This window comes from Aquila chrysaetos, chromosome 8 (assembly GCF_900496995.4).
Source record: "Aquila chrysaetos chrysaetos chromosome 8, bAquChr1.4, whole genome shotgun sequence".
Classification (NCBI taxonomy): Eukaryota; Metazoa; Chordata; class Aves; order Accipitriformes; family Accipitridae; genus Aquila; species Aquila chrysaetos.
Window position 1 is genome coordinate 29,678,298 of NC_044011.1, and position 22,588 is coordinate 29,700,885.

Consider the following 22,588-nt stretch of genomic DNA (forward strand, 5'->3'; position numbering starts at 1 on the left):
TTTTTGTGCACGTATGGAAACTAAAGGGTGTATAAATTCCTGCGTCACCATTTGATGTTCCTGTGGTTTTGAGTGAAGCAAATATAAACCAAATGAAATGGATACTGTACAAAGAAAAAGCAGTGGTGGGCTGGAAAGATCAACCATTACTGAATCAGACTTCAATCACTTCTGTTGGATTTTTCTCTCTATAATTTTGAGAGATGATACAATGATTTTACCAATTTTGAATGATCGTACAAACCTAATCAAAATCAATCCTCAATTTAAGAAATGTTCAAATTGGAAGGTTTTATAAAGATGTTTCTGTTTTCTTCTTTTGAAATTCCTAACAGAAAAGTCAACAGTGGCAGCCACATTATGGCTTTCCATTTATGTCTAAAGATGGCAATTGTGCTTCTGAGTTATGTGGAGAAAACGCAGGAGTAAGAGACCATAAAAGACAGAAGGAATATACAGAGATGTGGGATTTCTTTTCCAGTTCTGGAAGAATGTCCTCCCCTTTTACATCAGAGAAAGCATTTGAGAATGAAAGGGGTAATTCAGAACAGGAGACCTTTTCTTGTCATTGTGACATTGAAAGTAGTTTAATTCACTCTAAAAATATTAATACTTTAAAGAGTAAGAACGTTCCTTATCAGAATGTTTTATCTACTTCTTTACAAAGTCATGACTTAAATAATGTGGCTTATTCGCTCTGCAAGGTTGAAAATTTCCATCATTTTGACAATAAAATAATTACTTCTCCAGATTGTGACAGCTCAAGAACTGAATCTGATTGTTCCCACTTGAAACAGCTGTCTCCTGTAGGATCCTTAATGGGTGCTAATGAGCAGTCTGGCTTTAACAGCATATCGTGCCTTCTCTTTTCTCAGTCTAATGTGCATTCTGAAATAATAACTTGTAAAGAAAACAGCCCATTTAAGACAGTGCACCTGACAATTGGAGACCAGTCTAGTAATTCTCAGCTTCCAACACAAAAAGCCTCTGATTTGATTTCTTTTAACTCAATAGTTTCTCGTTTTGATGTGAGACCAAAACACACTTATGGTTTGGGATATCTTTTCAGTAAGCTTTCTTGCCTTTACGAAGATACCACTAGTCAGCTGCTCAACAGTACAGTGGTTTCTAAACGAATTAAGGAGTTGAGAAGTTTGTGTGACAGAAGCGAGATACGTGCACAAGTGGTATCATTAATAAAAAATCTGCCATTTATAAGAAACCTGCAAGTAAATGTATTCTTCAAGTCAGATGTGAATCAAGACATATCCCACTCTACTGATGATTCCAAAGCTCATACTGAAATTGTCATTCAGCCTGAATCCCCTGTGCAAGAGACTATCATGACGTGTGTAAGCACAGAAATCTCCGATGCCTGTGCAAGAAAGCCCTCTGAAGGATTTGCATGCTGTTGTGAAAACGAAGACCTAGAAAACAGTCTTGTGTTAAGACAGAAATTTGTGCATTTTCCTGATGTTTTTTTGAAGCTTCAGGTCTGTTCTCTGGAAAAAGTGCTGGAATTTTTGACCTGTGCCTTGCCTCAAATTTGTATTAGAATGGAGGAGTTGAAAGGTATATATTGGCTTGCTGTTGGCAATTGCAAAAAAACTGATCCAGAACCTGCTTGCTTGCTTTTGTTCAGCTCCGTTCTGTATGTTGTTGTTTCTTCAGTCGAACAAGACAACTGCCAGAGTTCCTTGGCCATGTTTCATGAGGTTCCCATCGCCACGATAAAGGAGATTCAAGTTGGCTTTGCTGGACAGAGTATTAGTCTTCTGTGTTCTGCTGAAGATGGTTTACTCACAATATTTACCTATCACAAACACTTCACTCAAAGAATTTGCCATGACATAATGAGCATTTTGATTTCTACAATGGATGATGCTGTTTATTTAAATCACCAGCTCTTGAAAGATGATCTGATGCAGATTTCAGTTGACTGGACATCAGAAGTAAATGACTTAGTTTTTTCAAATGGAGTACAATTGTCCTGTAAATTCAGAACTGTATTAGCTGATCTAGTTTACTTACTCCATGAAAATATGGGAAGTATTAAACCTTTGTTAGGTGACATTCATGTAGTGCTGTATACCACAGTGAAAATGGACTGTGCTAAGCAGCCTGTGTATAGATCTCTAGTTCTTACAAATACTCATATAGGTCTCTTAAGGGAAAATAATGTCTTTTATCCTCCACCTAACTCTTTGGATGCTTCATGCCAGCAATCACAATTTGACATCCTTCAGTTGTACAGTTTGAATGATATTCGATGTGTAGTTTTGCCAGACAAAGAGAATTTCACAAAAATTTTGCTTGTGTTTTCTAGAAGGAGCAAGGTTGGATCTGATTCAGGAATTGGTTTTTCTAAATACTGTGAAAAAGAAATAAATACTCAGCTGACAGTCATCCCATCAGTTCTTCAAAGCAGTTTGCATATCCCTTCAGAAATCTGGAAATTAACATTCAGTTCAAGTGAAGAAGCCATTTGGCTAATTATGCATCTGACTAGGTGTTGAAATCCAAATACGTTTAGATACATTCAAAATAAGAGGCTAATGAATATTGATAAATTTTTTTTTTTTTTTTTTTTTAATCAATAGGCAAAAGAGTCCTTTAAGCCTGTAAGGAATACCATAGAGTATGTGCACACATCTTAGCAAAAATCATTATTACTTGAGTGCTTACTTTTTGTGGGTCTCTAATATGGTGTACATAAATTTCCTTGGGAAAGTGAGGAAATTAAATGTTTCTATCTTATGTAGTAGGTGGATCAAAACTATAATTACAACTGTGTCTTCTGATTTCCATTTTGGCTGTTGTTTCTGGCTCCCTCCATCTCTTGTCTGTCTTCATTAATGTCTTCTCCATTCCTTCTGGATTGCCTTTTCCTTAATCTCTCTGAGTATCTTTGTTCTTCATGCTTCTCATCTGTTTCATGCTCTTGATGTCAGTATTTCAAAACATCTGCAATATCTTTTTTGTCTGACCTGTAAGGTGTGTTTAGGTTCCTATGGTACGTTCACTGTATGCTCTTAATGCTAAGGATGTTTATAGCTTTTATACTTACAATTTTAGGAAGAATAGCATTGACAATTCTCTTCTGCTTCAGAGTTTTGCATGAAGGATTATTGCACTCTTGCATTAAAGTTTGCCACAAGTGCAAAAGGAGTTGTGTTTGGCTTATTCTAAGTGTGTGTTGGCTGAGTTACCAGGAATTGATGGATTTGCCATATCTTTTCCCCTGCATTTGCCCCCTTTGCCTAGAGCCAAGAGAGGTTAGGCTATGTGGAAGTAGTGAAACAGAACAAGAAAAATGCAGAGAACATCCAATATTCTTTTTAGATTTTTTCCCCTGCCCTCCTTTTCTTGCAGGGAAGCCACACATGGCTTTGTTAAGTCATTCCTGTTTATTTTGTCCAAATAGTTAGCTTGTACTTCCCCACAATAGAATAAGTCTCTATATTCCCTTGATGTGAGCATTTAAGGAAGATGTGAAAATGAATCTGCTTACAGGGTGTAAACAGACATTGGCTGTGCTTTAAATAGCATTTTGACCTTTGGGCATGCTACTATACCTGTGGTAAGGCAAATGTCTTGGGGTTTATCATCTGTCTACATGTTTCTCATGCTGTTAAATGGACAGTTAGCAACTGGGGATATTGCCTGATGGATGGAGTAAATTTATCCCTAGAGTTATCTGCATGTAATGTGCCCCTTTTTCCTGCTCACTTCCTAATGGAGTTGGTGATGCTGTAAGATTACATCTCTTACAGTCTCTTTAATATTATAGTCCAAGAAATAATGGAACTATTGAACATTAGTAAAAGATTTCCATTAGTTGAGGCTTGCCTTTAGCTTAGTACAAGGTTATTCTTTACCTGTTACCCCTGTCAGATGTTCAAATAATAAATAAGCTGTTGTCTCCTATCTTTTGTTTCTTCCCTTGTAAGGGGAGCTGGATACCTTTTGAATCCTGTTGCCTGAGTGTGCCATCTGCCTTGTTTGAGGAAGATGGTCCCTGGCAGAAAAAACAGTGGTATCTAATCTGAAATTCTAAATTCTGTAAGCACATTGCCAGTAGAGGTGCAATCTTCTACTAGACAGAGTTAGACTTCAGTCTCTCTACTAGTATAAGAACATTTCCTGTTTGTTCTTACCATATGTTAAGACAGGATACTGTAATTCACGTGGGATTTAAAAAGAAATAACTTGCATTGGATGAGAAGTTGTGTCTGGAAGGATGAATGCTGGTTTGGATAGAGAATTACAGGGGTTTTTATCATAACAAAACTTTCTACTGCCTTAAGGAAGTCCAAAGATGAGCAAAATGTGTCACGTTATTTTGAGGTATGGTTTTTGTTTTTAACAGAAAAGGTATACAGGAATATCTCGCAGAACATGGGGTAGATAGAGTAGTTATGAGTTGGAGCATAACCTTGTGTCAGTCCAGTTCAAGACTGGCTCCCTCATTGGCATCACCAAGGCATTTCTTCTGAGCCTTGATGAAAGTTAACATTGAATGACACTATCTGGAAGGACTGCCTTAATCACGGCTGTTAAATGACAGCAATTTCTGCAAATAATTCCTTCTCAGATTATAACCCAAAGTTAAATGTTTGTGCATGTTGTGTTCCAGATAACATCATTGTCCTTTTTTGTGTTTGTTTTGAAATCTAACTTGATGAATATTCTGCACTTTTATGAAGAAATGACTTCACAGCAATATCTTTTATTCTACTGTAAATGAAACATAATGATCCATGTTTATGACTGTCAAAGCATTATTTAATGTATTAGGGTGTGTTTTTCCCAGTACTTTGTGTTTGAGATTATTTTCCTCTCTGACTATTAGCTGTTTGTAATAGTTCTCTGAAAATGACTGCCAATAAATTACGTGTTGACAGAGCTGGCCTTAAGAGTGACTTTATGGTTTTATTGTTGTTTTAAAACAGATGATATTGTTGTCAAGGCAATGAATTCCTCTTTCCCCCAAGGAAAGAATTGCTTACATTTCTGTGCTCCAGAAATGAGTTTTAGTTGAAAAGCCAGTAACCTGGGGAGAAGTGAAAGAAGGACAAAATGGAGTGGAGAAAATGTGTAAACAGAAGTCACTAGAAGTATTTTTTCCATTCCAATGCAATCTTTTTTTGTATTTTCACTAAAAAAAAGAAGTTTATGGGAAACACCTAGATAAAGTCATTTAACTGGAATTAAAATTCACTTTCTTTTTAGTTTCTTTTTCACTACTTTTAATGTTAACATTAAGGGAAATGACATTGGCATTTAAAATTGACTAGTAATGAAATAACAGCCTCCCCTTATCAATAGCCAGGTGAGGATGCCAGAAAGCTGTCTGTAGCAAACAGCATTCAGAGAGGCATTTATGAATGAGTTTCAAACTTTCCTCCAGCTCCTACACAGTATCATGTGTACTAGGAGTCACCAGGAGTTGCTACAGAGAGACCAAGCGTCAATGAGCAGAAGCATGAGCCACATTCATGTGTGGGGGTAGTGTTGGTCAAGACTGAAGAATTTTGACCAAGCAACATGTCTTGTGGTAGTTGCTAAGGGATTGAAAATGAATACTGAGCATATAGTTTCTATATAAGTGATGGATAGCATCACTAAATACAAATAAATAACATGGTCATAACTTTGAAGTGATAGGTTTTCAATCTTTTTTGTTATTGTTAACTTATATTTGTCATGGTGCTGTTATTTTTTAAGTACAAGTTCATTAAGGTTTTCAGACCAAATACGTTCAACTGAGAAAGTGGAGGATTTCCTAAAAGGCAGTTTCTGTACTTATTCACTGTAATGCATATGCAACTTTTGGACACAGTCACTGCAAAGCATTAATTTTTTCAGCTGCAAAAGTATTTTATTTTTGTTATAACTTCAGAGTTACAGATTCCGTCTGGCTGTTAGTCAGAGGAATGTGCCCTCATTACAAATACCTTTTTAGATCTTCTTGTCCAGACCATGCAAATTCATCATAGTTGAGTTATCTGTTAATTAGATGTGATTTAAAGAAAACAGTAGGAAACTGTTCTGACAGTGGATTGCTATGTTATCTATACCTTATTTAATTATAAAATGAGTTTGGATTTTTAAAGTCTTAAGAGCTTTCTGAACTGCCTAGATCCCTTGCAGCTTTGCATGATACTATAAACAGGTTTGTTATATAAAGACATAAAAAAAATATGGCTGACTGTTAAGGCTTGATTAATATTTTTTTTTTTTCTCAGGAGGGTTAATAGAAAGTCTTCTGCTTTCCCTTGGTTTTGATACCTAAGCTGAAAATGCCATCTCAAAGAAAAAGCAATATTTTTGCAGACACTTCACCTTAATTTTTTTTATGCATTAACAAAATGCTAGGGTTTGGTTATAAAAGGAGATCCACTTTGTTTTCAAAGAATTCCTTCATTTTAGAAATAATTTCTGCCTCCTCCATGGTCTCTTTCCCTGCTCTTCTGGCCAAGAACGTTTTCTCATTTTTAGTGAAGTTATTTTCTTTTTTTCCTTATGTAGTGATTTTGGTTTTCCTTTGTTCTCCCTATTTGGTATGCACATGAAAGCGGATGGTCTGTCGTTCACTGGGAGCAAATCCAGACGACCTGAAGGACCCAATTAAAATTAGTATTCCACGCTATGTCCTGTGTGGGCAGGGAAAGGATGAACACTATGAGTTTGAAATAAAGGTAAGTGCTTTTCAGTTGCTTCTCCTTAATGTTTGGGGTCTCTGTACATATGTTGCTTGCATTTGTACAACAATAGCATCATAGTAGCAATAATAATAGAAAAATCCCTTTTGTTTAAAACCAAATAGTTCTAGTTTGCTCTGTCCAGCTGTCAGTGTTCACTGTGACAGCATCACAGTTAGCAAAGATGGAAACAGCAGCTGGAAATGCATCTGAGAATCTGTAGATTCCAGAAATCACCTTACTAACCCTAATGAAATGTAGTTTTTGTTCCACTAAGTGCAATTTTTGGTTCTGTCTCTTTCCATTGTCTAAGTGGCCTCAGTATTGTTAAAAAAGAGAGGCTGTGAGAAGGCATGCACAATACAGGTCACTACAAAGACAGGTGTTTTCCAAGTAGATCTATTGTACACAGGAGGTTGGTGGTTAAACTCTTGGGTAAGCAGTTCCAGATCCAGTATCAAATAATTCAGTTGAAAGTGTTGCTGAGATGAGGATTAAATGCATATTGGTTATAGGAAAGCCCATTATTGAGATGCAAGTGTCAGGTATAGAAAACGATTAGACTTGCAATATTTACCTGTAGTAATGAAAGCATAATTAAAGTATTTTGCACATATCCACAACAAAGGCTTAATTCTTTTTGGGTTCTCTTTGTTGTTCGGATTCTTCCCACCCTGCTTTTCCAAGGTCTCGCTTCTCCAAAGTGTTATCTGCTTCCTCTCCCTTCTAGTGGCTTCCTCAGTTGATCTTCTGTGTAGAAATGCTGGAAAAAAATGCATATTCATTATGTTTCCTCTGGTACTAAGCCAGTGTTTTTTCAAAGCAAGATGTGAAGTCTAATTGGAAATGTGCTCTCAGTGCATGTGGACATGTAGCATAACTGATGTACATGGCATCAGAGACAGAATTGGCAGCCTTCTTCACTGAATGTACTGCCAGATGCCTCGCTAGCTGGTATTAAGTTGGAGGAGTGACCTACCCTCACAGTGTGCAGGACCATTTTTGAACTACGCTCACATTCTCTTTTACAAAGCCTTTTATTAAGATGGGTAATCTTAGCTCTGAGCTAATTAAATTTTCATCTCGAAACATATTGCACTATTTGTGGATGGAATACTTCCTTTTACCTTTTGAACTTTGAATTTCCTGGGGCCAGCGGAAGCCCAGAGCCATAGAGATGGTGAGAGAATAGTAAGTGCATACAAAACTTCCCCAAGGACTGTTCTAGCCACCAACTATTTTCAGCACATGGGATTTACTAAACTGGGTAATGGTTAGTGAAGGTAAATACAGTAAAAAGGTATTTTCTCTTTCTAGTAAGTTGGTAGATTTCTTTTCCAAGTATTCTCCCTTCATCCCTAAAACACATGTAAGCAGCTGCAAACCTTAGGATGAAGGAACAGTTAAAGAGTATGTGCAGGAAGACTTGGACTTACCTGGAAGGAACTGTGATAGGAGAAAAATGTTGGAAAGGGGTGGGATTTGTAAACAGGAAAGAACAGGAGGATATATAGAGGAGAGATATAAATGCATATGAAACTAGGCTCCAGCAGTTCTGTTGCTTGTATTTTGTTTCTATGAGAAGCAAGGTTTGCAACCTAACCTCAGCAATGGCATGGAATGAGCAGATGCTCTGGCTAAGAGTGGTGTATATGGAATGGCTATTCTCTTCTGTCGTACTTGCCAGTACCGTCTTTTCTCTCTCTCCTGTGCCATTTCTAGGCTGCCTCTAAAAGATACTGCTGCTTAAATAGCTGCTTTGATGAAGTTCGGAGCAACGAAATGGATGATGTATGGGGTAGGGAAGGGGCTATCACTTTAGTAATTGTATTCCATTGCTGTCAACTTCCTTAGAGCACTTTTATTGAAGCTCCTATGGTCCTTAGTTTGGCTGTCTTTGGGATGTTTCTTACTGTCATTCCCTTACACAAATCTATCAACTGTTTGTGCTTTTTCCTTTGCCTCTAGGTCTCTGTATGTCACAGTGAGCTGCTTTTGCTGTGGTCAGGATTTGGCTCCATGCTACAATCCACAGACCTTCCACAAAATTTTCTATTTTAAACCTTTCCCCTGCAGAGCTCCCAGCTCTAATTTGATCTGTATTAATCTTCAGCTGCTGTTACTTTTATTCTATAGGAAATCAGAATACATGGTATAGTCATTTTTTTGCCTTAAAAATCAGGAAAGTAGGAAGACAGGGCAGGGAGGAGAGAACATGTACCTGTTTATTTCATCCCTTCTTGATGGGTCAGGATACAATGTCAGTTGTTTTAATTCCTTATTTCAGCCTTACTTTATTTTGTTCAAGTTTATGTTCAGGTAATCTCATACCAGAATATGTGTCAGTCTTGGAAGGGCTGGGGCATTGTTAATCTCATTTCCTTTGCCAGCTCCCAAATAAGCTTTCTTCACTGAGGTTCCTCTTATTCTTGGGAAAATGGGTAGCTGACCTATTTGCATGTAACAGGACTTTGAAATCTGACAAAGGGACAAGGGATGATTGAGTTGAATTGTAAACCTTTGAATCCTAGGTATCTCCGAAGTATTTTCTTCAGCAGATGTTTCTAGTCATTGTATTTGTAGTTAAATTCTGGCATATTGCTGTATAGAAGAACCAATATAACAAATTTCTCTATATAACAAATATATAAATTTCTTTTTGTGACATACAATAGTAAAGATTATTTCCTTTATATGCCAAAAGAGGGAGAGTGAGTTCCACTTTTCTTGGCAGCATCACAGTTAGTTCATAAGTCTTTCAACCGTAACATACCATCCAAAAATATTTTCTTTTAGTGCAGGTTCAGCATGTTGTCCATCTAGACATATATAACATTTGGGAATGGGCCTGCAAGATGGTCTGTCCACTCAGGTTCTTCCACTGGATACAGATCCTACTTTAAGAAGTTGAGTGACTCCCACGAGAACCTATTGGAGAGAGTTCAACAATAGGAACAAACCCATACTTCATTAGAGTTAAGATAGCACCTTCTCCTTTTGCAGAAAGAGATGTCACAGAGCTGTTTGTGCTGGTCTGCTATTAAGTATTCAGTATGAATAGATACATTTACAGAAAAACTTCCATTTGAGTGACAGTTTTATATGTTGTCTTTAAAGACACGATGAAACAGTAGTAACTTAATCAGGTCTAAACATATTTATGTTACAGCTGAATTATAGTACCAGAAAACTATTCTTGTATTCTCCTCTTCCTTTCATGTTGTTGTGATATGCGGAATATTCAGACAGGGCTGTGCTAGAAACAGCGTGTCAGAAGAGCTTTTGCATCCATAAGGCTGTTGGTGTCTGTTACAGACAGTGCTGGCAGTTGCAGGCAGTACGTATGGACAGGAGCAGGAGCAGTGAGGCAGCAGGGAAGGGGGAACTCCAGCTCACGTAAAGGCATGCAGCGTCTCCTGAGAGCTGGTGATGGAAGCAAAGCCTGGAATGAAGCACAGCCATCCAGGGGATCCTCTGACAAGAGGGAAAGGTGTAGATATGCCTTCTCATTTTTATTCAGCTTTCCCTCGTTGTTCTGAGTTCTCTTATTTTATTTATCCTGTTTGATATTCTTTCAGAACTGGCTTTTTCTTGTGTTTCAAAGCCTTTCAGTCATCCCTGACGAGTTCTCTGTAGGAGGAGATCCAGGCAGGTGCACCCCAATGCAGTGCTTTTCTCCAGGTCCAGCCACAGTTCTGTTCAGGCAGATGCTGTGGTGGGTCTGCTCAGAATGTCCAAGTTTCTTTCTGAGCTCAGTGAACTATTGCAGAATTGGAGTAAAGCAGAAGCAGTGCTTATTGATACGTAGTTCTTAAAGAAAATGATGCATGCCCCATATCTATCTAAATTAGAAAAAAGAAAAAGCCCAATCTTCCCTCAACTCTATCAGATTAATACCCTCAATAATAAATTGAAAAAGGTTACAAGAAATTTTTAGGCAACTTTTAGCTTTTCAGGTGCTATATTCATAGGCAGCGTGAGGAACAGTTTCTACAAGGTCCGTTGGTAGGAATATGAATTTTCATAATGAGTGTGGACAGTTTAACCAGCCAAGATAAGTAAGGTGGGCATTTTTTGTTCTTTCTAATAGCTTCAGAATGAGGTGGAATATTTCTTTTTTTTTTTTTTTTTTCTCTCTCCCCTATGGTTTTATTTCTATTTGTATGGGGCAGAAGGGGAATAAGTTCTGTGATGTGCTTTACAGTGGAATCAATTGGAAATGTCTGTTAGGTTATTTTCTGTCAGTCATCCTGAGAAGAAAAGATAAGGAGACAGGACTGTAGTATCTCCTTTCAAATTTATAAGTTTTACATGGGAAATGATGCACTTGAATGAAAAAAAACCCAAAACAACAACCCCCCCCCCCCAAACCTCCCAAACCAAACCAACCCACAATTCTGACGCAAGTCAAAGATCACATAAGTGCCCAGATAAGAGTATTTTGAAAATCTGTTTTACAGATTTACTCAACCGTATTTTTTTTTGTTATTAAGAAAATATTTTTAACTACTATATCAGCAAATTGCAAGTAAAAAGTAAAGGGCTTTTCAAATTTACTCTACTCGTTATTGTTCAAAAGATCTGCATATGTCCCTGTCCCATACTTACAGAGTATATAGTCTGTCATTCAGCTTTTTTAAATAGGGGAAAAGAATCCCAGCCCAAACTGGTTGCATCAGCCATAGGAATAAAAGGCTCTGTCCTAGAAATGCTATTGCTATGCCAGGTGTGCTGTAATTCTCCTCTTTATGTAAGCAGAGTTTGATCCTGTCTGTCCTAATAACATTGCCGAGCTTTGGGGACCGGTTAAGATTTTGTTTAGCTTTGAAATTCATTTTCCAATAATATCAGCAGGAAGAACAATAACATTTTGTAATGCATTACCTGCTAGTCTCATTACAAGAATTAGGAAGGTAAACAAAGAGGATGACGGGGACTGAGTCACGTCAAGCCAAGCCACCAGTGAAAACTCTAGAGAAAATCCTGCAGTTCTTAGGCAGCACAGATATATGGCTTTGGTGTTTTCTTTCCTGTCTGTCTCTAACAAGTTGTTTATTAAACTTTGTAGAAGAAAGCTGATAAATAATTGGCTGCAGGCAATTTGATTTGGGTAAGTTTGGTACCACCCTATCACCTAGACAGCTGTCAGATGCACAGCCAACAACATCATTGGCAAGCTGACATACATGCTCTTCCCCAAGCTGTGCAGCTGGAAGAGTCCTGGATGCTTTGTGCTAGGTTGTTCCCCTAAAGGCATGCTTCTGTGAAAACCATAGGGGAAAAAAGAGGCCACTTTTGAATAAAGATCATGTACAAAGAAATTATCACAGCAAAATTTCATGACTCAGAAATATTAAAATATAGAGTTAAAGCAGAAAGAAAGCAAGAATGAGTAACATCTTTATTTTATGATTATCCACTGCACTCTAATGTTTACTGTGAAATCACAAAGCCCTTTAAAGCAATTATTCAAATTATAACAAATTATTCAAACTATAACAAAATAGTTGATTGGTTAATTAAGTTCAGTGTAACATGCATATTCCTGAATAGTTACTTTTTTTAATTAAACCTGCCTATGCATGTTAGATCCATTCACCTGATTTATAAAGTTTGAGACACTGTTAACAATATGTTGAGGGCATATAGTCCATCATGCAGGTGTCCTAGTAGCAGTCAAGCTTATTGGTGACATGAAAGATGAATTTTATTAGAAATAATCAATTTGCATTGTGGAGATGTGCTAGAAGAACCTATGTTTTAATGTTTGTGAAAAGTTTTGAGAAGGCCAGTTTCGTTTACTTACGTCTTTTAGTTAAAAATAGAGGTAAAAATAGGAAAAAAACCACCCCAAAACCTGATTCCTGATGTCATAAGACACACAATAATTTTTTGTTTCCAAAACACTTCCCCCAGTTTCCCTGTTCTGTATACAGCAGCAAAGGCAGCCGGGATGGGGAAGGGTGGACCAGAGATGAGTTTGTTGCAAGCATGAGGTAGCAGTTGTCAACAACAGTGCTTGGGTGCTGGTTTCCTCTGGCTTTGTTGCTCTGGTTTCTTTTTCTCCAACTCAGTTATCCTGCTCCATTGCAACTTTCTTTACCTCCGTAACTTTTGGATGCATTCAGTAGTGAGGCAACTGCTTGTTAATTTTAGGAGTCACTTTAAGACTAAAAAGCCTGTGTCTTTGTGAAATGTGTCTTGTGAAGATGCTTATTGTTGATCTTTGTGCATAAAATCATAGCTAGGTGGAGGTAATATCACATATTAGGCCTGTTAGATTAAAAAAAGCAATGGTCTTTTCAGGTTTAAGCAATGCCAGTTGGCTTTCTCCGGCTCTAGTAATGGGTGTAGAACAATGCCCACCTCTCCCCACAGCACTGCTTCTTGATAGCCTTGGATCACCAGAGCTACAGAAAGACTTCATAGGCTCCAGTCACAGCACTTTTATGACCCACTTACAAATGTCTTTAATTTCATCTGATTTTAGACAGTGGAAAAATTTTCATTCCCTGAAATTCTTGTTGGTTTCTCAGTTCCAGTGAGGGTTGTGTGAATAACTGATGGTAAGGTTGGCTTGCCCTCCCCCTTCGCTCCTGTTGCTGTGTGCTTTATTCACAGGAGTAATTCTGTTGATTTTAATGAAACTTCCTGTATAAATGGGATGTTCATCAACATATTGATGACACAGATCAAGAGTGTTTTAAAGGAATATCTTCTACGGAAAGCTGGCATGTATAATTTTTTTACCCTACAAATTGGAATCCCATTCTGTGTGGTAACGAACTCTGTGTGTCTGAAAAATGTGTACTTATTAATTCTGTAAATCTATGTATACGTGTGTGTGTATGAGAATATACATTTCTATGAATGTATAGAGAGGCTATACTACACTTGTGCTGGATGATACCCATTCATTAATGGAACACCCACTGATTGTAATGCTGAGAGCTGCATAGCTGCACCAAGGAATGATTGGGGATTGGGGATATTTTAATGTGTTTACAGCCTTGTCAAACCGCTCCAGAATAAGGAATAAATGCATTCAGGTTTTTTTGCTTTGCAATCAGTGCTCCTTATTAAATACAGTTCTGTCACTGTAATGAAAGAAAAATTAAGTAAACCTATAAAAGTTAATGGAGTTAAGAGAACTAAGAATTGCCCATTTTAATCTGATAGCCTTGTATACTTCATGGTTTTTAGTGTTGTGTGTCATATGGTTTTACTTCTGTTTCTTCTTTTTATTTTGTCCGATACAGATAACAGTCCTGGATGAGACATGGACAGTATTCAGGCGGTACAGTCGTTTTCGAGAAATGCATAAAACTTTAAAACTGAAGTACCCAGAGGTAAGTTTTGGTAAAACTTCTTTTGTAAAAAAGAGTGGAGGTAGAGACTTGAAAATAAGTTTTTTGAAAGACATTTACTCAAAAAGGGAGGTTATTCAAGACAGCCAGCATGGCTTCATCAAGGGCAAGTCTTGCCTGACCAACCTAGTGGCCTTCCATGATGAAGTGTCTACATCAGTGGACAAGGGAAGAGCTGCAGATGTAGTCTATCTGGGCTTCTGTAAGGCTTTTGACACGGTCCCCCACAACATTCTTCTCTCTAAATTGGAGAGATATGGATTTGATGGGTGGACTGTTTGGTGGAAGAGAAATTACTTGGATGGTCACATCCAGACGGTAGTGGTCAACGGCCCAATGTCCAGATGGAGATCGGTGACAAGTGGTGTCCCTCAGAGTCTGTATTGGGACCAGTACTGTTCAATATCTTCATCAATGACATGGACAGCGGGATCGAGCGCCCCCTCAGCAAGTCTGCAGATGACACCAAGCTGTGTGCTGCAGTTGACGCGCCTGAGTGTTGGGACGCCATCCAGAGGGACCTGGACGAGCTCGAGAAGTGGGCCCATGTGAACCTCATAAGGTTCAACAAGGCCAAGTGCAGGGTCCTGCCTCTGGGTCGGGGCAACCCCCGGTATCAATACAGGCTTGGGGGATGAAGGGACTGAGAGCAGCCCTGCCGAGAAGGACTTGGGGGTACCGGTGGGTGAAAAGCTGGACGTGAGCCGACAACGTGCGCTCGCAGCCCAGAAGACCATTCGTATTCTGGGCCGCATCAAAAGAAGCGAGGCCAGCAGGTCGAGGGAGGCGATTCTGCCCCTCTACTCCACTCTGGTGAGACTCCACCTGGAGTACTGAATCCAGCTCTGGAGCCCTCGGTACAGGAAAGACATGGACCTGTTGGAGTGGCTCCAGAGGAGGGCCACAAAAATGGTCAGGGGGATGGAACACCTCTCCTATGAAGAAAGCCTGAGAGAGTTAGGGTTATTCAGCCCGGAGAAGAGAAGGCTCCAGGGAGACCTTACTGCAGCCTTTCAATACCTAAAGGGGGCTCATAAGAAAACTGGGGACAAACTTTTTAGCGGGGCCTGTTGTGACAGGACAAGGGGTAATGGTTTTAAACTAAAAGAGGGTAGGTTTTGACTAGATATAAGGAAGACATTTTTTACAATGAGGGTGGTGAAACACTGGCACAAGTTGCCCAGAGAGGTGGTAGATGCCCCATCCCTGGAAACATTCCAGGTCAGGTTGGACGGGGCTCTGAGCAACCTGATCTCGTTGAAGATGTCCCTACTCATTGCAGGGGGGTTGGACGAGATGACCTTTAAAGGTCCCTTCCAACCCAAACTATTCTATGATTCCTCTCAGCCATATGCTTCTAGTAAGATTGGCAAGCCCTTCAGCAGTTTAAATCTCCAAGGCTGCTAGATACAGGATGGATGTTGCAATGAAACTGACGCTGTGTGTTGCCTCTAGCCTTTAATTCCCTTTACTGCTGACTGGCAGCATTCCCTGGAGGTTGCTGTTTTGTTCATTGCAAGATACTTGCAGTCAGATCATGTCATCCTGACAACTCCTCATTTAAAAGAGCAGTGTTGTTCCACAGATACCCTTTTGTAATAGTGGCTTCCAGGTTTCTGCAAAATGGAAAATTGATCTTTCTGACCACCTCGGAGACTCTGGGCATTCAGGATATGAGGAGCTGTGCCTGACAGAGCTTTAGTTCATTGGAGTGGGCATTTGTAGAATTACAGTTCTTTGTTTCCACATCTAACTTTTAATGATTAACATTTTGCTTCCTTTCTACTTGTTCCCTTGGATATTAGAAATAATATATCATTCAAGCAATGGAAGTGATTGTGATTTGAGAGTTAGCACAAGTAAAGAAGCCTGGGCCATACATTCATGAGCAATATATTAAAAAACATTAAAATGTTGAAGAGAGAGAGATGCAATAGTTTCCAAACGCCTTCTTGGTCTTCATTGATGTATTCTTTAAGATAAAAAGTAATCGAGTATGGAATGTTCTTGAGTTTTAAAGAGTAAAATATGTAGATCTGTGTTTTGTGGAGATTCTGGGGGTTGAGATCATTCTTATTCCAAAACAGTAAGAAAACCAAAAATTGAAACTACCATGCACCAAATATCTAAGGAAAAGTTTAAAGAAAAAAAAGAGTGAGAGGAAAAAAAAGAAAAATAAAATTAGGTCATCTTTTCTAAGTGTCAGAAAAATTTTAAAGGTAAAAATTAGTTTTGAATGGAAAATTGAAATGTTCTCTTTCCACAAATACTTTTAAAAATATTACTTGTGAATGAACATCAGTATCATATTTTTTATTTGAATGAATTGCCATTTTCTCTTGGATGTTAAAGTTATAGTCTGTCAACAGTAATATTGTAATTGCATCTAAAAAAACAGCTAGGCAGTCATTCGGTTGGAATAGAAAAGCCACCTGAATGCCTCTGCAGACTGATCTTCCCCATTTAGGAAAATGTGTTCAGAGTCCGTTATCGGTCCTGACAATACATTGAGGAACAATTGAATTTGGCTTTTACGGTTATGTCAGAGAGAGATCAACTTCTTTCTTGTATGCAGTAATCAGATTCAGGAGGAATCTGATGTTCTTAAAGCCACTATTAAAATGTCCCGTGTGCAGCTGCATATTAACGTCACCTTTTTGAACAAGCATTTGTGATTCACAGTACAAATTCAGGCTTTTTTGGTGTTACAGGAGGGAGTTTTTTGGTTTTTTGTTTGTTTGTTTTGAAGAACCATGAGAACATAGGAGTGGTATTACTAGGTCAAAATGAAGTCCAGCATCCAAGAGCATACAACTGAGAAAAAATCCCAGCCTAGAGCAAAGGTACATAGTTTTCTTCATCTTGGAGTCTTCCCAGCTGAAGTTGGTTTCGTTGTAATTAATAGTTCATGATTTATGTTTTTTCCTGTGGGTTTTATCTATTTTTTTTCCATTCTCTACACTACTCACTTTATAGGTGTCTTATATAGGCAATTTTCTTTTGCTGCTTTTCCTTTTAGCTTCTTCCTTCTGTTTGTGGTCATGCTTGCAAGGTCAATACATTCTCTAGTTTAATGTGCCAGTTTGTTTCTTATTGACACTTCTGTGTTGCCATATGTCTGTGTCTTAGGTAAACTTATTGAGATTCACATCTAGTACATTAATGGAATTACTGTTTTCACTATTTAGATGAATAAATTTCTAATTTCTACATAGGAAACGCATTATAGTATGTTTTATTAAGTTATCTGTCCCTTCTCAACAGTTTTTGTAAGTCAGGGCAAATACCAAGTTTGCCAATATAACTTTTCTTAAAATATGATACTCTTTGGAGAAGTATAGTAACTGTGTTTTGGCTGCTAATATACCTGAAAGAAATGTTTAGTCATGTTACTTTCTGAAACAATAGATCTATAGCTTTAGTAGTATCTTCTTCCAGCCTTTATTGAGCCTCCACTTCAAAACAACCTTCAATGAATTATAAGTGAGGTTCAAGTATGCATATCTTTGTTAAGTACGGAGTACACTAAAGTTCAGGAGAAGCGACATAAGCATTTGATCATGTCATCCGTTGCTTTTAGATACGTACTGTCACTTAAGTACCTGTTTTGAAAACCCTTGCAACACTGATGTTGTCTTCTCTATTTTACGTAGTACAGATTGTTGTGTTGTGTCCACTCCTGCTTTGAGACTTAGAGCACCACAGAGAAAGGGCAAGTTTGTGGGCAGAGGAAACCTAGCTAATAGGCGGTTGGTTTCGTCTAGTCGTCAGCATTTCTACAAACTTCTGTGTCCTTGTTTATCACAGGGGAAGAGCACATTGTGATGGATGAAACACATAATATTGTGCGCTGTAGTAAAGATTTGGTGTTTGTTTTCTTTGAAGGAATTTCATTATCAATGTTACATATGTGAATGATTGATAGCTTCCCATGTTTTTGCCTTTATTTAATATAGCCTTAATTTGTGGTAATTTTGTGTTAGTTTTGCAATGTGAGTGGGAGTTCCGTTTGTTTGGTAAATTGACAATCATCTGTCTGCTTCTGCTCATCTGTTATTGACCTAATTTGGAATTCACCATGATGCTAAAATGCATTTTAATATCAAACTTGGCAAAGTTGCGTCCTTAGTTACTGTATATTACTCCAAAGAAACTTGATCCTTAAAAGCAATGTTGTCAGAATCCATCAGAGTTGAATTTTATTTTGCATAGTTCACCTTCCAACACTAAATTAGTATTTATAATGAACAGCGAAAATACTGTGGACGTGTTTAATGTATGAGTGTCCTGCTTTTAGAAGTGAACTTTACAGCTCATTAGTTGCTCAGCTCTGAGTTACTACATCAGTATTTTAATAATTTGCTGATCTTGCATTTCATGTTGCTGCCACTGAGTTCCCAAAGGAATGTATTGGCAAACTGATTTATTAAGAAGGTTTTTTTTTTTTTAAAAAAGTATCTTTTTCAGAAGCAGAAACTATCTAATGTCTTCCAGTCTTACAATATGCCATATATTTTATATACCTGCACATTTCTTCTAGTGTAATTAAGGGGCTCCTGACAACTGGATATCTAATTGAAATGTGTCACATGCAAATTTTGAAAGATTGAAGAAGCTGCAGCAGGGTGAGATTGTGCCAGTGGCAGATAAGTACCAAGCATTTAACAGTGCCTATTTTTTTAGGTCTGCATGATTGTAATTTGCGCAGCTTCAGCTTTCTTACGCTGCTAGGTAGTTAAGAACTCTCTTATTATTTTTGGAATTTTAATTAAGACCATTCTTGGCTTTCAGTTGCAGTAGTCTCTGTAATGAATATACTTTTTGTTTGTCGTTAGTCAGAAACAGGAGCAAATGGACTCTTTAATAGAGAAGTGAAAACTTTCAGAGTAAGATTCTCCTTTTTTTCCTCCTCCTTCATCTTTTCCTATCAGTTAATAGTTTTGAAATATTATCAGGGTGCTGGTTTCTGCAGAAAACCTTCCCTTCCTGATCCCTGCCTTGTTGTGAGGGAAAACTTGCTCTCCCATCTCTGTTAGTTCAGCAAGTTCGAGTGACGCACTGTTGTGATGGTGAGTGCTCTCCTCTTCTTACCACTTTCTTGGCTCTTCTCTCTTTCAAAGGAGAGCAGAGTTGTCTATTTGTCTTTCCCTACCTGAATCCAAAGTTTATGAAGTCCCTCATGCATGTGGATGTCCTTAATTCCTACTTGCCTCCAGGTATCTAGGCCAGGTTTTGTGGGGCTTTCACTGTAAGCTCTGCTTATGGAGTTGCCTGTCAATCTTCTTGAAATGTCTTTCTGTGTGTATAAAATTCTCTACATGGTGTTAAGGGGAACACCTACTCTTAAGGCATTTTTATTACTAATAGTGATTCTTGACTTAAAATATTAGTAAGTCCATGGAGATCTGCCAAAGCGAAGCTAAAAGGTGTGCTTGCATTTATAGATTCATTCATGGAGGTAAGGACTTAGGTGTGTAGGCAAGATTTCTGTAGGAGTGCCAAAGCTATTGAATTCTAGCTTATTTAACAGAATGTAATAATTTGTGTATCTGTATTTGATTTATGGAGGTCTGTATATAAATATATATTTCTATCTTTCACAGTCTAAAGCACAAAAGGACCATTTATAATTTTTAAAGAATTTTAGGTCATAATTGAACCAGCTTCCCCTTCTGCTGGTCTGATTTTTGTCGTCTTACTTGACTGATTGGATGCATAATATCCATATCTGAAACAGCAGGATCATCTATGTAAACTTAAACCTTCAAGCTTAAGTTACCATGTGATCTGCCTCTACTCCCATCTGTTATTCCCACCAGGGAAATGAGTGTGCACAATATATTGCAGTAACACATCAATGTCATGAATCTCAGAGGTTAGGATTAGAGCCTGTTGCTTGGATGGCAGGGTTTTTCAGGTACGTTAAGTGTTGGACAGTGAAGATTGTATTTTGTAACTGTTAGGAAGAAATGCTGTATGGTTTCCTTTTTTTTTTTTTTTTTTTTAGTGTAGTGTTCTGGAGGAAAGGCTCTCATCGGTAGTGTCAGTGAGAGTTATATATTCCTTCTTTTTATTTCTGAAGATAATGTCCTCTTCTTATCAGCAATCTCTTTGTTTGACAGAGTATCGTTCTGACTGAACTCGACGCTCTTGTCAACTGGAGGAGTTAACAAGCTGCTTTCTGCTTTGTAGACCTGTAAGAATTGCAAGAAACTCAAAGAGCAGAAAATATTTTTGAAGTTTTTCAGAAACAGTATGTGAATGTTTTTGAAAATATATTGAATTCAAAACATTTGTTGCAAGCTTACTTTAAAAATATTTTTAAATATTTCAGATTTTTCAAAACTCAAAAGTAGTCTGTCCATTTTTTACTAGAAGTATTTTACATCTCAGAGAAGAGACAAGAAATGTTTTGTGTCTCGGAGAAGCCAGCTCCTGCTTCATTCATCCATACTGCCCACAACCACCCAACGTAATATGTATATGTTTGCTATTAAAATAGAACAGACACCAGTTTTGTAATCCTTTCTTAAATTCTTTTAGACTCTTTTCTAGTACTGCTTGTTGGTTAGGAGTAATTCAGCTCTGTGATGATGAATGAAGGGGCATGAACTGTTCATGTAACCATCACTGACTGATCTCTCTGTTCTTGCCTTTTGTCTCCATACTCCTCTTTTGGGTGACTGCTAGGGAAGGAGCTCCATTTTCGGATCTCCATTTTCTTTTTAAGTGGTCCATACATGTGGTGCTCTTGATAAGTAATAAGTGGAAGAAATCTTCAACACTAAGTGCTGGTACAGGTAATGGTGAGGGGATGAGTTTGAGGTGAAGCCATTAATTTTAGGAGAGCATCCTTGGATTCTGGAAGAGATTCTCTCCAGGATTACTGACAGAGAAATGCAATTTTTGACTAACTTTCAAGACATGGTTGGTGGGGCTTTGGGAATTTTTATTCTCCACCACCACCCCCCGCCCCGGATAGTCTCAAGGATAATTAGGCAATTTCTGTGTATTTATGTAATTATTAAATTATTTTTAAAAGTCTTATCAGACAGGCAGAGTTCTCTGTCCTAGGGAAGAATGCAAATAGAGAAATTAAACCAGGAACAGAGTGGTAAGGCAGCAGACTCGTGCAGAGCACTTAGGGCAGCATTTCGGCTGGGATCTTGGCTATCTGGCTGTTCTGATTCTGGTTTGTAACTGGGCAGGCTGTAGCATTTCAGTAAATTAAAAATTTATATTAATCTCCTGGGATTACTTTGAAAGGGAAAAGGGAGAGGAAGCAATAACTTTGAGGTACTTGGCTTACAGGGCTAGCGAGCCAGTTGCCGTCTAACTGGTGAGAACCTGGAGCTTAGGAGCTGTTTTGGCAGCAGAAGTCAAAAGCTTGTTGCATCAGAGCTGGCCGGCCTGAAGCTCTGCGGGTTTTACCATTGGATTTTCTCATTTAGTGGCATCAGTAACTGTATACTTAATTAATATATAAGATTTTGGTAGTATTCTCACATTGAATGCAAAATTCTGGACATTTGGATCCTTCTAGTGTTCAATTGTAAGTAGTGTAAAGCACTATAGCTGTAAGTAACTGTAACTGAAAACTTCTAAGACAATATTTAAAATGAGTTTGTTCTGAAACTTGTAATGATTATGCCAAAGCCTTGATCCTACGGTGACCAAAGTCCCAATGCATTCACAAGTTCATTGATTGTTGAGATTGATGTTTAGAAACTCTTCTGACCAAGAGGCAATTTAAAATCATGGGTTACATGTACTACAGAGAGCAGGGTGTAGCTCATATAGTAATGAGCATGAAATAGCATTTGTAGCAAGATTTGTACCATCATTATTTTAGAAAGTTTAGGTTTGTCTGTATATGGATTCTTAATTCAGGTTCTTTCAGCCTCTAGGAACTCTGTGACCTTTAGTAAACATTGTCTATGACAATATTTTAAGATTTATTTCTGTATTTGAAAATTTGATCCAGTGAAGAAATAAATTTATTGATGTGTTTTGCCTGGACTGGAAGGATATTTCTGGATATTAACTAGCAAATTTGGAATATTTTTTTTTTTTAAATGATCAAGAATATGTACTGTATCTTTGTTTTTTATACAATGGAAAAACACAATAAGAGTAACAAATTTAATATGACAACCTTAGGACGAACACCAAGAATGCATAAACACTCTAAAAGCTTTTTTTTTTTTTTTTTTCCCTCCAGAAACTGTATATTTGGGCACAGATTAAAATGAAAATTGTTTGCAACGTTGATATGCTTGTAAATAGCAAATGCCATAATGTGTATTAAAATAATACCTCTGGCAGAATTATAAGTATATAGAAAAGCATTTAGAAAATAGTTTTTGAAATATAAATCCTAAACTAATGACCTTAATTTTTACTTTCTAGCCTGGAACTTTGCTAGCCTTAGTAATGTATCTTTCCATAAATATTGAAAGAAAAATAAAGTAGTAATTTTTAGAATAATACCTTATAATAGATATATACCTTCGAATA

General features: G+C 37.7%; 1 protein-coding gene across 13 annotated transcripts in view; it reads left to right on the plus strand.

Moving 5' to 3' along the window:
- KIF16B (kinesin family member 16B) overlaps window positions 1-22,588 on the plus strand; it is a 153,043-nt gene that overhangs the window by 92,595 nt on the left and 37,860 nt on the right. For 7 of the 13 annotated variants that reach the window (XR_003924584.2, XR_003924585.2, XR_003924587.1 and 4 more), the window contains 2 exons: window positions 6,579-6,701; window positions 13,964-14,053. Coding sequence is in view for 8 of the 13 variants with exons in the window: in XM_030022323.2 (XP_029878183.1) it covers window positions 6,579-6,701; window positions 13,964-14,053 (213 nt within the window). In the remaining 5 variants the exon portion in view is untranslated. Of the gene's footprint in view, window positions 1-335; window positions 4,904-6,531; window positions 6,702-13,963; window positions 14,054-22,588 lie in introns of those variants that run through there. The other 6 variants (XM_030022320.2, XM_030022321.2, XM_030022322.2 and 3 more) reach the window with 3 other exon arrangements.